Here is an 18,398-nt window from a genome sequence, read left to right as displayed (position 1 = left end):
AACTGTAGTTAGGCTATTTTTAATTTAGTTTCATGATTTTGCAGACTGAAGCGAACCCGTCTTTTTAAATGTTGTTAGTAAAGCAGTGACTGTTGTTCAAAGTCTTGAAAGGTATAAATAAATGAAAAAAAAAGCTATAAAAATGCACTTCATAACTTTCTGTTACATATTTCTGGACCGTGAATCATCCATCTTAATGGTTGTATCTTTTTCAATAAATTTACTACTAATGCATTTATTCTGATATGCTTCACTTGTAGTTTCTTGAGCCTGTTTGCTACAATGTTACCTCAAAATATGTTATGCTAATTTTTTATATCACATTTTCCTCTTTCTCCAACTGTAATTTTGCAGATTTTCTTCAGATCCAGTGGGAAACTGCTTTTCAGCTCCTTATCCTGTCAAACGCATCCTCAGCCCGACCCGGCAGCTGCTCCGTTTCACAGACTGCGCTAAAATGTTGGATCTGCTGACACTTCCCACACATAGTGAGCTTTAATGAGTATATGTTAAAGCTTTTAGTTTGTGCCATCATGCTGAGGAGCTCATTGCAACTAATAGAAGATACTAAACAGAGTGGTAGTAAATACTGCAGCAGAAATACTCCATTACAGGTCAAATCATGGATTCACAATTATTTTTAGATAACATTCCCTTCTCTTGCGTCAAGTGACCGAGTGACTTTGTTTTTGATCATAAATATTGTGTTTTTCATCTAATTGCCTCAAGACCTTATGTTATCCTCCACACTAGGCCTCTGAACATATACAATTGATGATCACCACTTGCATAGATTTTTTAGTGTTTTATTCAACAGTGAAACACCCATGATGTTTTCGGTCAGAATTGACCGCCATAGGAAATGACACACACACACACATATTTATTGTGCTTATGTCCCCCCACACCTTCCAGACAAAGCAATGTACTCTAAGTCCGGGGAACCTCTCATTTTCTCGCAATGTACTCTCTCTCTCTCTCTCACACACACTTCTTGTGCTTATGTCCCCCCACACCTTCCAGACAACCTCTCACTTTCTCGCGCTGTATGATACAATGTATCATACCTTCTCACGGGTGCGAGCTCTGTGCCCCTCGAGAAAGAAAAACCTCTCACTTTCTCGCAGTAAATGCCCCTCCATTACTGTCTCTCATGCAGTTATATTTGTGCCTTGCTCACATTTGACTCATTGACACAATGAGCAGGCGACCGATTAGGCGATTTTCTGTCAGAGAGGCTCTGGACAAATGTATTGAACCAGAAATAGAGGACGATGTCTCAGAAATGGAAGAAAACATCGATCCAGACTATGAGCCTGATCAACAGTCAACAGACCAGGAAGAGGCCCTGAGGGAGAGGAGCCCTGAATATTTATTTTTCTCTAAATGTTCATTGAGGAAAACAGTATCAGTGTCTTATTTTATATTCATCACAGTGAATGCAGTGAATGCTGAACTTGATGCGCCCACCGGTGGGTCCGGACCATATACTGTAGTTGAAAGTACACAATGAAACACTGACTTGCTTGTATCAAATCAATACATCCCATACATCATTGGAACGGGAAGAATCTCAGCTACAACACTAACTAAAGCATCTCCAGTAAACACGGCCTACATGGCAAGCATTTTTATAATATACAATAATGTACAGTAAGCACTATCTTTGAACTTACTGCAAAATTACAACATGAAATTCACCCCTGGTATCATTCTGTCTGTCACCCCCTGATTCTACTTGCGTTGACTGTTCAATGAGATGTCAACCATCAAAATTGGATAAGGGGTTCCAGAGATATCACTGTGCAAAACACACCGGACAATTTTGACCGAAAATAGCATGGGAAGGGGGGTATGACCTAACGCAAGAGAAGGGTTAACATGTGTTTGCATAAGTTTAAGAAATAAAAACGTTATGAAGGTTCTTCTTGGTAAAGCTACTCTAAACCAAATGTTCTTACTTATCTGCCTCTTCCATAAGGAGGGGTGTGCAAAATGTGCTTGATTGACAGCCCCCATCACTCTTTAGTTGCACCTTTTATGGTGGAATAAATGATGATGTAAAGTGTGTTTGCAATGCAAAGTCAGTTACATTTGTGAATGCAAGAACTTCTTAGTAAATACTAGATTAGCGTTAACGAGAGTGGGTTTAATGTATATCTGTCCCAAATTGCATTTGTTCTTCCATCCAATAGTGGACATGGGGCAGATGATTGAAATAATTAGCCTGTCAAATCATTACAAATGATGGCAAATAACCGTAACTTACAGTAAGAGATTTATAGGAGAGCTTATGAACTGTAGAAAACATTTAACACTAGAATATTTGTTCATTTTAATTTGCCTTAAAACATTTTTTTATTGGAATTATGATAAACAATTTGTATGTAATTATAGTGACTCTGTAGGGTACTGCTGAGGCTATGTGATGAATTAAATAGCACTGCACAAAATCCCATTGAAATCTATCTTGTTTTTGTTTGAAATGTTTGTCTAGACCAAAGTGATATCTCTTCTGACAATGCCATTGCTATTGCAGTTGTATCAGTGCATGAAAAACGAACATATTACATATTACAAAATACTCATCTGCAAAGTCACCTGTAGGTACAGCTGTTGAAAAGTAAAAGGTAGTCATTTCGTCGAAAGCTAACGTAGAGAAAGTCTCAAAATAGAAATGTATACATTAATTTCCCATTGTACTTATTTCAGTAAACATAGGTCCTTCCCACCTCTGCAATTAAACTCTTAAAGTTATAAAAACATGAATTCAGCTGCTGTTGTCCCATCTCCCAGTGGATTTGGATTCATAATGTCCCCTCCAGCAGCAATATGAAAGAAAGCCCGGCAGGAAGTGAGTTTCTGTAACATCTGCAGGCCTTTTAGGTCTCATAAACTGCCCGATGATTGCTCCCTTCCTGGTAACCAGGGCGGACAGCGAAAACAGAGCCGATAATTGAATCAGTGAAATTTCTCCTTGAGCATGGAAGACGCTCGGTCTGATAACGAGGTTCTTAACTGGCAGGACAGGAAGCAGCCCTTTTCCGCATTCCAGGGTGGGAGAAACTTTTATTTTTGTCTTTGGTGCCCCTGCCCTGGTGCCTCCTGCAGACATACATGTACCGACCGTGTAGGGGTCAAAGAGTTGATTTATTCCACTCTTCAGTTGGACGTACCTCAGTAACCCTGGAGAGCAGTTATGAAGAGAAGTCTTCCTCACAACTCGAGATGGGCAGAGAGACGGTCAACTGTGGTTTATGGTACGTTTATTCTACTTCTAACCACCTACGATTGTATTTGTGGTAACTCTTTATATTAAGGTACACTTATTCACCATCAATTAGTTGTTAATTAACATATTAGAGTCAAACTACTAGCTTATTTTTTATGAAAAATACTTCACTTTAAAATAGGGAACATATTTTTTGTTAGAAACACCAATTTTTTTATTTATTTTGACACAATAAACACTTGTAGTTTCATGTCTTGTTACATAAGAATAGACCATATTTGTTTGGTGTTATTATGGGAGAATTGCTGCCTTATTAACCCCATATTGAGCATATTAAGACCCAAACTCATGTACAACAACTTCCTTACTTACAATAAATAATCACTAATAAGAGGGTTATTAAGGAAAAACTCTTAACTGGCCTATTACTTGTAGAATAAGGCATTAATACATGTTTTATAATGACTAATAAAGAGCCAATATACTGCTAATATGCATGTTAATTAACAACTAGTTGATGGTGAATATGTACCTTAATATAAAGTGTTACTGCATTTGTTTACATTTCTTTATTGTATGAATAACCATTAGGGTTGTTAAACCTGAGTGGAGGCCTCTGGGTCAAACCAATGTGAATAACTGTGTTAGTTTGAAATGATACATCACAGAGTCTAATGATTCAGTTAATCTCAAAGGTTTTATTTGCTTTGTCTCATACACTGCCATCACAACTCAAACTCTCATAAGGTAAGCTGTCTCTGGGCTGACTGTAGCCTATTATTTCACAGTCCTGAGGGATCTTTATAGAGTAATAAGCAGTCAAAATAAATTGTGATTATATAAATAATACGCTTTATTAGTTTAACAAGGTACCTAACAAGGTAAAAACAGCAACAGAAACAGTATAAACAATGACATAACAAAAATATCATGACATAGCAACAGTATAAAAATAATTTCATTAGAGGAATTACAACTATGAAGAAGGGGGATGGATTTAAAAAGGTTGCGAGTGCAGTTTTGAAAAAGGACAAGAGGAGATGACAGAAATAGAAGAAATAAATGAAGGCAATGTTAACAAATCTACAGTGGTTTAAAGTCAATAAAAGCCTTTTTCACAGCAGACATTTTGACCTGTCATAGCAAATAAAAAGCACAGGTGTTACCAATTACATTAATCATGGCTCTGTTCCATTCAAGTGGGCCATAAGTAATTACAGTGTGACAGCGAACCAGCATGCACAATACCAGGACCCTGAAAGTGAAAAAGCTAAATGGAATCCATCCATCAATCAATTAATAAATTACACCTGTACTTAACCTACTGTAACTGAACAAAAATATGTGACAAGTAGGCTACTGGCTTTGCCCAATGGCTGAAACAATATATGACTGAAATGCCTATTTTACTTGGAAAACCCAAACATAGGTGAGTAATATGCTTGCTTAGAAGCAATTTAGAAATACATAGGCAGTGGCTCAGTCAGTAGTCCGGCAGTGGCTCAGTCAGTAGTCCGGCAGTGGCTCAGTCAGTAGGGGATTGGACTGTGAGCCGCAGGGTCGCCGGTTCAAGTCCCCGACCAGACCAAAAAAATGGAGTGTGGACTGCTACTTGGAAGAGGTCCCAGTAAACCTCCTGCCCTGCCGTGGTGCCCTTGAGCAAGGCACCGGACAACCCCCTTCCCCCCTCACTTCCATTGCTCCCAGGGTGCTGCCCACTGCTCCTAGTACTAGACTCCTGGTACTAGGATGGGTTAAATGCAGAGGCCAAATTTCACTGTGTGTGCTGTGTGCTCTGCATGTGTGACCATTAAAGAGGGTTTCATCCCTCCCAATATTATTATTATTAGGCTATGTCTTTGTTTGGGTATTGTACACCAACTTTGTGGAGGGCATCAGTGTCTTGATAACCGCTACATGGGAGCAGCTAACATTAGCCTCACACACGGCAGATTAAAAATCATATTTCCTTGCTTAAAATGTGTTAATACTTGTTGCCAAGAAGAGAATTAGTTATTTTATTTCGGAAAAGAGCTGAAACTGTAACAACTTAGCCAAACGGACGTGTGTTTTTGGGGAAGATGTTGCATAGCTTGGGGACCTTTAAGTGTTTATAGCTAGCCTACATTTTCTACATGACTGAGTTTTGGAACTTTCTATTTCTTTTTACTACGAGTCCTACTTGTTTTTTTTGCGACAAATGCTGACTTCCTAAAGTATTTTTTTGTTTAATTCCAGCTTATTAAAGTGTGCATTATAAATCAGAAATGGCATGTCTTCAGTTCTGCTGCGTACTTTACATATCATTTATTTGAACCCCAGCGGTGCGCTCAGCCACGTTGGGCTCGTGGAGGATGCTCACCCTGGGGGCAGAGTACGAGGACACCTGGGCTGTGTCACCTGACCGGAGGGCCGGCCCCTGTCTCCAGCGGGCAGAGGGAGAGCCGGGGCCTGTGGAGGGAGAGGACCCCTGCTCTGGAGACCCGGAGGGCCCGGTGTGGAGAGCGGACACGGTGCAGAAGTATGACTCGGTGTTACACCTGGAGGACCAGAGCAGAGCGGGAAGAGGAGACGGTGTGCGTCAGATAGTCCGGAAGCACGAGACGCTGAACAGCACACCATGGCCTCGCGGGTGAGATTTAAAAACATTTGAACTAAATATTAAGCGATACAACTTGTACTTTTAAGCAGTGGTGGCAAGTAACTAAGTACATTTACTCAAGTACTGAACAACATAAGTACAATTTTGAGAGACTTGTACTTTACTTGAGTATTCTAAAGTTGTGCTACTTTATAGGCTACTTCTACTTCACTACAATTCAGAGGTAAATAGTGTACTTCTACATTTATTTGATATATTTTGTTAGTTTGCATAATTTGGAATAATGATGTGATATGCAGTATGTTCAACACTTAAATAAGACTTTAGTTACACTTGGATTAACATTCACAAGATACTCTGCATACAAAGTGATTAAAACTATCTGCACCTTTACCAGCTTTGATAACACTTTAATGATCAATCATTATAATCAACATATATTATATTATTCTGAAATGGGCCAATCTACAGAAATTATGACTTTTTACTTTTGGTAGGCTAATTTAAGTATATTTTGATGCTAATATATTTTTGAATGCATGACTTTTACTTGTAACAGAATATTCTTACACTCTTGTACTTGTACTTTGACTTAAGTACAAGATCTGAGTACTTCTCCCACCTCTGCGTTTAAGCATGTACAATGGACAGAAAGATAATAATAATAATGCTTAAAGATCAAGGAATACGATTTAGTTAACTGCAAGCCCCTACCCTTTTCTTGCCTCATTACAATGTGTACACTGTTTCTGTGCTGTATTTGTCCTGCTTCATAGGTCCTGCATAGACTATTATTCACACGTCATATTTGTGTCAATCATAATTTTGAAATAATTAACATAACTGAAATAATAAAGGTATTTAAAACAGATTTGGACACAGGAAACCTCTTCAAGATTATTATCATAATGTGTTGGTGGTCAAAATTCTCTACCCCCTTTTTTAATTAAATTGACATTGACAAAAGTTGCCCCTCTTTGTCAAGTGAGTATTGGCGCCTCGTAAATAAGAAGATTGATCTTTGTGCTAAATTGTATGCAATGCAAATTACAAGTTTTCTCACTATATGATATTTGCCAATATCACAGTCTGCCGATGCTGATTCTGTTTAATTAAGCGACCTTGGATCAGTATGAGACAATATCATACTAATCTTTAATACAAATAATTCAGATATTGTGATAAAGACAATGATAAGTTTCAATGTTATTTACTGTGCTTCAAACATATTGGATTCCTGATAATCTATTTTTCTCATACTGTTTACAGGATTTGCATAACCAACTGCAGTTCATGGATATTTGTTATTGGGAGGTTTATTTCCAAGGCAGCTTTATTATCTCCACATCAGTGTCTTCCTCAATATCAGCACAGGACAAGAAACATAATACAGTGCTCTTGTGTTATTTGTGCAACACATTAGCTGAACCACTAGATGGCTCCTCAGCCAGAGCGTTTGTTTCAGAGAGCTATAGATATTCTGGCCAAAAGTATGTAGACACCACGAACACTTCTGAGACCGAGTTCACCCATGGTGTCATTTTGAATCTTGAAACAAAATACCCTGGTAGCTTTAAATTTAAGAAACCAAGTGAAAATGTTTGATTTCACATTTGAATGAATTTCTAAATCTAATTTTGTAAAAGCAAAACTATCCTCTCCGGTAAACGCCACACCCTTAACACACCAAATGCAATTAAGGTTTGTCTAAACAAGCTCTTATCTATATTAATAGTGGTCTTAATAATGGTCTTAATATTTGTGTGAGTCACTGTAGTCCCTATCAACAGAGCTTGTTTATTTACTTCCTTCCTATGATCAATAACCTTTGATTGATATATTCAGAAATATAATAGTTAATAAAAAAAAAGTAGACCAACTTATTTTTCTTTTTTAAATATAATTTTTGCTTTGTAAATGCATACATGTATGGCATATATTTTGGCATGCATGGGTAAAGGGTTGCCACTTGTTTCTACATGAAGGGTTTCAATGAGGTAATAGGAAAGGAGAACATTTTTTGGTTAGGCATTATATTTGTATTAGTTGGCTTTGTGTGACCCAAAACTGTTAAAAGCTTATGTTAAAACAACACAAGGGTTAACACTATATACATATATGAAAAGAAAACTGATGTTGAAACAAATGGTGTATATATATTTATTTACACAATATAATTGTTTTTTCATTTACTGGAGGGATACTTAATTGACCCAGAGGGAAATCTGTATCCGGTAGCTTATACAAATACACAGGAATAAAGAATGAAACTGTGAAGTATAATGAATAGAATAGAATCATTTAATGTCATTATATATGTACAATGAAAGAAAGAAAAGCTTCTCCCTTTTGAAAGGTGCCATTAAAACAAAAACATCACAACATACGACAACAAATACACACAGCATACATACTTATGTAAGAAATAAAGAATTAAGTGCAGTAATTATTTCCAGGGGTATACAATGTAATAAATAATAATAGGTATGTATTTATAATAATGATATATTTGTATAGCCACCATCACTACAGAAAGAGTATGTGCTAATAATGGAGGTATTGTTTTGCATGTATGTTGATTGAAGTAATTACAACTGTGTTAGACTAATTATCCCTAATTGAATAATTAACAACCTTTTTTATTCATAGGCAGGAAGTGTATTCTTTCTACAGAGCTGTGTGCAAACAACTGTCATTCGTTCCTCACAACTTCCTGTCAAAAACATTCAGATTTTTACTTTCAGATGTTTTTATCTTCACACATTCTGCGATCACTTAGAAGCCATATATATCTTGTGATGCAATGCAATGTCTTCCATACTGTGCAGACATCACGTTTTTCCCTAGATGACGCTAAAGGAAGGATTGATAAACTCTTGTTCTGACCCTCAGGGCTTTAGTGATCCTCATCAGTTGCCCAGACTCTCTTGCGAGCAGCCAGCACACGGTGAGCGCGTCTGTGCGCTCCACTCACTGATAGGCTCGTGTTGGTCACATGCGCTCTTCCTTGTTCCACGGAGGACTTGCTTTATAGCCCTCAGCCCACATACAGCGAGCGATCAAACAGAAATCACAGGACTGCTCGTGTTGGATTGTCTTTTTAATGCTTTTAACTGGGGGAAAGAAAAGGAATTCCAGTGTTTTTTTAATGCTCACTGACACCTGATCGCTTCAACTGGTGTTTGGATGCTGACGCGATGCTGTCAGGGGTTTGGACAGAGACAGGGTGATGTGATTTCAGCGTGATTTTCTTTTATTTCTCAGAACACGGCCGCTATGGATGCAACAGCCTCAGCGAAGTGATTCCATATAGGCTACAGCTAAAGTGTTTTTATTGCTTTAAACTTTTCCATGTCCCCGAAGATGAGTGAATGGAAAGGATCCAGAGAACATGGTTTTCTATGAGACCACCCTATTTTTCCTTTCCCAAACGCAGCGCTTTCTGTACCCTCTGAGCTGTGCTTTGGATGAAGTGTGTTTGTTGTGATGCGTCTCCCCTCCATTTCCACTGACACCAGTTTGGATTTACCCTTTTGGATCTGTTCGTTTCCAGGATGCCTCGCTTCGCAGAAGATCTGCCCACCCGCTATGGAGGAGGCGCAGGCGGTGGAGGGAGAGGCGGACCGGGCGCCGGGAGAGGGGGAGCCCGGGGTGGCGGCGCTCCGGGCGGCCCGAGGGTGTACAAGCAGTCGATGGCCCAGAGAGCCCGGACAATGGCCATATACAACCCTAACCCAGTCAAACAAAACTGCTTCACTGTCAACCGCTCCCTCTTCATCTTCCGCGAGGACAACCTCATCAGGAAGTATGCAAAGCGAATAACAGAGTGGCCATATCCTTTCTGAGCACCGTGCGCACCGAGCAGGTGCATGTGTAACCCGGCTGTCCCTGCCTGGCAACCCCACACAGATGGTTAGAAAGCAGAAACACACCACCGCCCGCAGGCCTGTTTGTCAATCTGTTGTGTTGATTATATTCAGTGGATTCTCTTCCTGTTGCTGTTGAATGAGCAGTTATTTTCACAACGTGGAGCAGCTTCCACACTGTCATTATGCCTCTCCGCGCAACGCTGCCCGCACCTGTCGCTGCGCTGCTTATCTGCCTCAGCCTGACACAAAGATGTGTCCTGAATAGGTGCGGGGTTAAAAAGACTTCACATCCGCCCTTTGTGCTGCCTTTCCCAGTTCTAGGCGTGCGCATCGAGTGATAAGTTATTTTGTCAAAATGTGAGCTGTAAACTGTCCAGCAGCAGCCCCAGCGTCACTTAATGACGACCAAACATCGCTATTGATCCACGCAACTAGAAGTCAATAAAAAGCTGCGTGCGTAAAAGGGCAGTGGTAAGAAAGTGCTGTGGCTGCGTGCACCGCCTGACCTCCACTCGTCGTGCCCTCCGGTCATGAAATCTTAAGAAAAGGCTTGGTTTGTTTTTGTAAAAATAAGAGACCGCTGGTCCAGGGTTGCAGCTCCGCCTCGTTGTGTTCGTTAGGAGCCCTCTCCATGGTGCTGCGCCCACGCAACTCTTTCAGAGCTGCAAAACAATTCCACTTCAACAGTCATGGTCACCCTTCAAATCTGCGTATCTTCACTGTTAAAATAAGTGAAAGATTCTGCTAGGGTAATATTATTCAGCGTAACTTTGGCCGGTTTTATCTATTGCAAGATGGGAAAACTGTCAAAATCTTTATATAAGGTTAAATCCACAATAGCAGCCTCCAAGGACCATTACATTTAAAAGTGGTCTGAAAACAAGTACAATAATCCCAGTTAATAAACATTTTTATGATGAAAAATAAATAGGCGATTTTAAAAATAATAAATGTTATCAGTAAAATGGCTTGGGCTGGAAAGCTAGAGCTTGTATGACAAAAAACAAGAAGACAGCAAGAGCAGCACTATGGGTGATGATGAACAACATTAGCTGTCATTGAATAACAATGACTATCAATTTACATGATGCAAGTTTAACTTCCTATTCCAAGAGACAAAAAATTGAAAAAAAAAGACAGGAAACAAAAAATCCTAACATAAGTCATCATACTGATTGTTTATCTTTTGAACATTCACTGTCGGGAAAACACTGTTCTGGTTGTACAATCAGGCTGGGTACTAATTCTACCTCTTGGCTGTAATGGTCATAAACTCCGTATTCCCCTCGCGATTCACAGGCTCTCAATAGGCCCTGGCCCGCGGGCAATGACCCAGTGAAAATGGATTGCAGAATGAGCCAACCATTGAAAATGGTTTGGAAATGGTCAACCATCTGGAAATATGATGGGCGCATGTATAGGACGCTTTCTTTCTGGGAAGCCTTGAAACACAGCCTGTGGAAGGTTTATGCTTAAGTGGAAAGAATACGTCCAAATTAATGGCATTTTGCATACAGCAACATGGATGATAATTAGCTTGATGTTAATGTTGTCTGTCATGATTAGGCACCTTATTTTATTAGATTGAGAATCACCAACCTTGATTGGTTACATTTATCCTGGTAATCATTGCATATGAAAATGTATAGTCAATGATTTGAGCTGTGAAATGAAATGAATGCAACTTTCTCTCTGTCAACATTTCCTTAACTCTCTCACTCCATTTGAGTACATGATCCTAGCTACAATTATCGCCAACTGCATCGTCCTGGCCCTGGAGCAGCATCTACCTGAACACGACAAGACGCCCATGTCAGAACGCCTGGTAAGTGCTTCCACTTGATGACCTCACCTCCTTTAGACCGATAAAGTAATCAGAGTTAACCCCAGTTAAACAGATTTGTTTCTATTTTATAAGCTTTGTTGGTCAGCAGAAGCTTTCACTGAGCTAGCCTATTCCCCAGCTTCCCAGTTCAAACAAACATTTAAACTGCAAGAGTCACGTCACATAGCTAACCAGTATCAGAGAGAGCAAACCAAACAGACTGCAACACTGGGAGGTCAAGAGGCAACTCCCGCCTGGCGTACCGGGGGGAAAAAACAAACAACGCAAATAGCACGTAGCTTCATGGTTCAGCACTTTGCTCTTCTTGTTCTTAAGGGTGTCGTAGCTTAGGGAGTTTGCCTTTAAATAGGAGCCAGAGTGTTACAAAGAGCAACAGCTTGATGTTTAAAAGTCAATGATTTCCTCTCGAAAACCCACTCCTGTTTTTAATCGTCTCAGCAGCTGCAATGCAAATTCAGCAGTGAAGATGTTAACAACTCGGAAAACAAAAAGGTAGCATTCATCACCTGAAAAAGGGATTAGAGTGGCTACACAAAGGAGTAAACAGGCTTCCTGTCGCTGCCTCCTCCACCTCGAGCATGTAATACAACAAGAAGCCTTTTAATTAGAACAAGGGATCAGCTATTATTTATGAAGCTCTGTCAACAGAGTAGGAGGCGTACTGTAAGTGGAGGCGATGATAGAAGCTATTCAGCAAGGGTATTTCAGATCCATGGCTGATCTTAAGCACCACGATCTTTCGGGATATCCCCAGCCGTTTTATGCAAGCGTATTCATAATTCAGGAGTATTTTAGATGTATGTATAATAGATGTTAACACACTAGTAGTACAGACATTTATCCAGGCAGCCCTCCAGCCCTGTCATTACATAACAGATTAAATTGTTTTGTCTGAGTCTTGTCTTTGTATTTCATGCCAAAATGAATATACTGTACGACATTGAAAGCTTGATGTGAAACGTTGCAGGCCCCTACAGCTTCTCTTATTGGCCAGGATCAGTATATCTGCTTCTCAACAATAACAAACTGTCATTATTTTACCACCGCAGCCTTCACGCATGAAACAGCATCTCTGGTCCAACAAACATTATCTCTTGGATGTGCACCGCAGTCAGCCAGCTCCATAGAAAAGGTCACGTTTCTCATAGTGCTCGAGCCTGTCACACTGCTTTTACGTGATTATTTATGTTGCAGACCAAGTGATGCTGGGGGTTGGGGACACTCTCTGTCAGGTTGTAGTATGCTGGGAACGAGGGTGGAAAATCGCGGGGGAGAGAGAGGTTAATGTAGGCGTGAGATATCTTCTGCTCATGTACATCGCCCCAGGCTTTTGCAGATAATAATGGAGGCAAAGGAAAAAGTGTCATGTCATCCACGCTTGATCAATTTCCCTTACTTACAGAAAGGCCCGGGATTAACCTAGGCACATAGTGCAAATGATAAAACTGTGACACTTTTAGGAGATGACGCAGAGTGCCCCAATCAATCATGTCCAGTCATGTGTGTTGTGCATATTCTCTCACTGCCAAAGAGCTCTTTCAAACTGGAATATCGTTGTACTATTGGGATAATGTGCTTTTGATTTGCCCTGATTTCACACTAGAGGGGCACTTCTGGTCACTCAAGGTACCTCCAAATTTCATTATGCCTAATTTTTTGTCTTAATGTCACACCAGAGTGGCACTTGAATAATGCAAATGCCTTTCTGGCTGTTCAAAATGTTGCTGAAGTGTGTTTTTGTTCGGTACACATGCCCTTTTGGTTGAGCCAAATGCTTAATTTTTACCCCTATGGTTGCAACAAGAGGCCCTCAAGTTCCCTGTGGTCGCTCCAATTGCCTGCTAAATTCCTTGCTTCATTTTTCTCACAATGATTAACCACAGGGGCACTTCAATGTCCCAAGTAACCCCCTAGTTGGCGTATGTACCCTTTTGGTTTGCTCCAAAACTTCCACTTGTAACCCAAATGGTCCTGTGTTTGTTCCTTCTGATGCTCTAGTCGTTCCCAAGTTCCTCCCTCCGTCCTTTTTGTCCAAACATCACACCAGACGGGCAATTGACCCTAATAAACCCTCACCCCCAAAAAATGATATTCTCCATGTATGTTAAATAATACGTTTTAAAATATTTAGCGTTCATGAGGCTCCTTTGAGTTAGCATTGCCCTTAAGATCATACTGTGTGTGTGAATATTTGTTTTCACTGTATTTACTCTCTTTTCATCCAAAGAAGCGGACTGCACTTCTGTTCATGCTTCTGCAAGAAGTGAAAGAAGACGTCTTTCTTTCTTTGCCTTACCCCCCTCTCATTCCCTTAACGCTTCATTGACCCCTCTCTGACCTCAAACAAAAAGATCTTCCCCTGTAACTCTCATCCTCTCTCTGTCTTTCTGTAGGACGACACAGAGCCCTACTTTATTGGAATATTCTGTTTCGAGGCCGCCATTAAGATCATCGCCCTGGGCTTCGCGTTTCACAAAGGCTCCTACCTCCGCAACGGCTGGAATGTAATGGACTTCGTGGTCGTCCTCACGGGGTGAGTCCCTCGACCGCTGGTGGTCCGAAGTGAGAGAGTGGTTGCTTTTGTGTGTGTCTGAGTGCATCGAGAGAGAGAGAGAGAGAGAGAGAGAGAGAGAGAGAGAGAGAGAGAGAGAGAGAGAGAGAGAGAGAGAGAGAGAGAGAGAGAGAGAGAGAGAGAGAGAGAGAGAGGTTTGTGAAATCAACCTCTTCCAGTAAAAGGGTCTGCCTACTAGCATCAACACAAATCAGGAAAATATGTGTCACAAGGAACATCTGTTGCTTTAGCCTTTGCATATCGCTCCTTTTTAGTGGACTACACTACATGGACACACTGTATGGCTTTCAATCTTCCTGATTTGGTCAGAGATTTTACGTAATAATTTGTAAAATAACATTTATTTTCAAGAGAATGTGAAACTTTTGTCTCAACAACCATACACACCTCTTGGCAAATTGAGAGTACGATTACGTTTTGTATTTGATAAATGGTTTTCAGCAATAGGTATATGTTGACACTGCAACTCATTTGACCACAGAGTTCTGCAAAATATGCTTTTGTAGTTCCTCTTAGCAGGGCTTCCACAAAAGTGTATGTCTCGCAGAGAAGCTTGGAGACATGCAATGGCCTGTATTTCTTATTATCAGAAAGGTGTCCTGGAAAGTCAATGACAGAGCAATGGTCAGGTCAATTGTTCTGTGAGAATACTGCTGGGAGTCCAGTATAGGCAGCCCTGAAGATATGACTGTGAGGCGGTATGATGCTCCTTCTCTACTTTTAACTATCCATGGCAATCAGAAGGTTGTCAGCCTAAAGGAGGTTTTTCAACTGAGCTTATAATTCCTCCACCTCCTGTATTATTCTGAGAGCCCTTATTTTATTGTTTAAAGAGACAACAATCACACTGTCCTGTGAAGCCATTTAAAACTGGTAACCATAATCTTTAACAAAACAATCTGTGGAGTGAAGCTGGCACATTTAGAGCGTTAAGATTATCACACGGTTGCGATATGTTGATCTTTTGTCACCAGGGCACCCTCACCTCTTTCATCGGAAGGTGCATCCTGATGATACTGAGTTTTTCCTTCTATAGGGACGCATGAATTGCTCGATGGATTCAGAACGCTTTGTATCATTGGTCCCATTATAGTTTACACTGAGGAAGCCGTCCTTTTTAGTTTAACCCTTGCTCCTCTACACCTCTGAATGCATGGTGAAAATACCAACAGTGGCTTCCTCAACAGCTACCACCTCATGAAGCACCTTACAGAAGCTTGGAAAGCTCTCAATCAATGTTGACGATGTCACTACTGACTCCCACTGCTGGACAAACCATTAGATTTTTACCTTGGATGGATTACAATGGAAAAGTAGTCCATGAATCCACTCTTATCATGTCCCCCTCCACAGCCTGAATAAGTCATACACAGTCAGAAATGTGCCTGATTCATCCAGGTTCACTTGATGCTAACAGTAATTGCTCTGGTACCTTGAGCAGATGAGTATTGTACTGCCTTATTGCTTTGTGGGGACCAGATTGGATTTGAGCTGTAAATAGTGTCCTGTTTCAGAAGGTCAATATGCAAATAAATCAAGGTGTGTATTGAAAGAGGAACAGAACAAAGATTAGCAAGTGTGATGAGAAAAGCAGACAACATATATACAACTGAAGAGAGGGAAAGAGCTAGATTGATTACCTTGTCATATTTTCTTTGGATTCCTTTTGTAAATACATCTTTCATTTTAAGCCAACACACAGAAAGCTGGTGCTCAAAATTACATTTCTTCTCCTGTTTCAAGCCCCTGCCAGCACAATAACAGTTCAGAGATGCGCTTTTCTTTTTCTTTCACACAGAGCATAAGTGGGAATATGTGTGTTTGGAGCTGTGATTGGACTTAATGTTCCCCTGCAATACCTACACACAGTGGTAGAATTGTGTGAGGAAGATGAAAGAAGGCTTTCTGTAAATCTGGAGATCACAGGCACATCTTCATGGCACATTGCTTTGAGCAAAACACTTGAATTCCACCATCTTCATGTGGAAAGAGGCTTCAGCTGCTTTCAGTGCCGACACCTTGGAGATCAATAGCCTGACAGCAGTGGTTCTCAGCCTTCTGCGTCACATTTCAAGGTTAAAAACAAGAGGCGTCATCATTATGTTCTCATGCATAGGAAGTCATTTAAATCATTGGTAGCCAATTAGATGATTGGATATTGAATTTAAAGGATGTTAATATTTTGTTATTTACTGGGTGTCTAAAAACCTCTTGAGAAGCTAAACCAGGAGAAATAGCTCTTCAGTTTTGACTACCCGTTGCTGACACAGCTGGATACAAATTAACCATTATGTTGTGTGTGTGTGTGTGTGTGTCTCCGTTTGGTTGCCAAGCGACCATGGTAGACAATGTGCCTCTGCCTGATCGGGTGTTTCTGTGTGTATGTGAGTGACGCTGTGTTTGCTTTGTGCTCGACATGCTCCTGGGGGATTGTGGGGGGGGGGGGGGGGGGGGGGGGAAGGTGTCCGGCGCCGGGCACACATCAATACGAGATCAATCAGATCACCACTGGGTCGCAGTATGAGAAACATCTGATCCTTGGAGAAACCGTCCCGATGGCAGAGTGATAAAAGGAGGAGAAGACATTTGAAGCATGTGCTCAGATGTGCAGCCTCCCTAAGTGAACTTAAGAGGATTAGAAGGACTTTACTGCGCACCTGGGTGTTCAAATCTGCTCCAGCTTTGTCCTGTGTTCTCCACACCGGGGAGGAGCCGCCTGCAGGACAGAATTACTCATCACACTTAAGTTGGTATAAAAGAAAAGCTCATAACTCGGTAAAGATATTCGGAGTAGCAACAGAATAATAAATGGTGAGCGAGAAACCCTTAGGAACGTTAACACTAATGCAGTTATCAATCAATGCATGAATAATGGATCAAAAATACAATCAAAAGTGATCGTTGAGGGTTTTTATTGATCTAACTGGTCAGAAATCTAATTTAAGATACACTCTGTGAATATGTGGCCGTGGATCTGCTATGACTGCTTTACTTGATATTTAAAATATTAAGCTCCATTAATCTTTATGGACATATGACATATATCCTTTTTTTTCAAATATCTAAGAATCAGTGCTAATTCTCCGCCTGTTAGTGCTTAGGATAATTATGTGGATACAGCCATCCGATCCTAATGAAAGGATCCAAATGATAGTGTAGCTGGAGGCAGTGGCAGACCTTCAATCTGTCCTGATCAGGCATTAGGAGCCCCTAATAAGAGAATCAATCTGTCAAAGGCCTAATCAATAGAACACCGAGCCGGCCAGCCCAGGAACAGAGCGTCGTGATGAGGAGCCAGGCACGTCCAATCACACGCTGAGCATGACGCCGTCTGACATAAAGAAACTGCGTGAGTAGCATGCTCTGCTCTCAAACCCATTTTCTTTTCTGGAGCATATAGAACATTTGCCAGTATGAAGCATCGTGCTCGCAGAAACTGGGTGATCATGACTCAGTGGCTGAAAATGTTATAAAAAAGTCCAAGAGGGAAAAGATGAAATGACTCACATTTGTTCTAATTTCAAAGGCTAAACTTAATAGGAGTCCATTTAGTCTGGTTTCCTCCAGAAACTAGGAGAGGCAGTTTAGGTTACATATTCTTCCTTTAAGCCAGGAAGTAAAGTGGTTTCTTACGTTCTTGAAATGTTGCCATCAGTCACCAAGCCAAGAAAGTGATTTATAATACTTTCTACCATGGCCAAGGGGCGTTATTAGGTGTGATTGACAGTTTGTAATATCTTCTGTGGCTCCTGAGAAACTCTGCGTCTGAGAGAAAATCTCCTGGGTTCTCATACACGGCTCGTACTCTTACATACAAAGAGTGATGCGTTATAAACTGTGTCAAATTCAAGTAATCAATTTCATACGCAACAAAGTACTCGTGAGCCAGGGAAGGTGACGGGTAGTATATAGCTGTAGCAAAAACCCAGGGCTAAAGTATATATTTCAAACATACATATTTGATCTCACGTGGTAAATCTTTACTTTAAAATTCAATGTAAAACATACTGTGTATATTCATGCTCTGTGTGTTGTATGTCACTGTGTAGGCAGATGTGTGAGGGTATGTAAATGTACTGACGAATGGATCAATTGAAAACTGATTAATATGAACCTTTTTGCAATTCAACCCCCTTTTTAAATCACATTGTGAGGTACAAAAAAGATGACTGTCCAAAGCCCCTCGTACTTGTATTACTTGCCTGGCTGCAACTCCTTTGCTATAATACTTTATTATCCATTGAGACGTTCCACCTGGAGCAGGGCCATTTAGGCAC

At 40.6% G+C, this 18,398-nt stretch overlaps 1 protein-coding gene across 1 annotated transcript in view; it reads left to right on the top strand.

Annotated features, from left to right (window-relative positions):
• The first annotated feature begins 3,108 nt into the window (after positions 1-3,108).
• Positions 3,109-18,398, top strand: part of cacna1bb (calcium channel, voltage-dependent, N type, alpha 1B subunit, b) — a 152,528-nt gene continuing 137,238 nt past the window's right edge. Inside the window, 5 exon segments of the mRNA XM_034126055.1 lie at positions 3,109-3,260; positions 5,555-5,864; positions 9,388-9,666; positions 11,423-11,528; positions 13,943-14,082. Coding sequence (XP_033981946.1) covers positions 3,200-3,260; positions 5,555-5,864; positions 9,388-9,666; positions 11,423-11,528; positions 13,943-14,082 — 896 coding nt within the window. The 5' untranslated portion in view covers positions 3,109-3,199.

This window comes from Trematomus bernacchii, unplaced genomic scaffold (assembly GCF_902827165.1).
Source record: "Trematomus bernacchii unplaced genomic scaffold, fTreBer1.1, whole genome shotgun sequence".
NCBI classification, from domain to species: Eukaryota; Metazoa; Chordata; class Actinopteri; order Perciformes; family Nototheniidae; genus Trematomus; species Trematomus bernacchii.
This window is presented reverse-complemented; position numbering and strand designations above follow the sequence as displayed.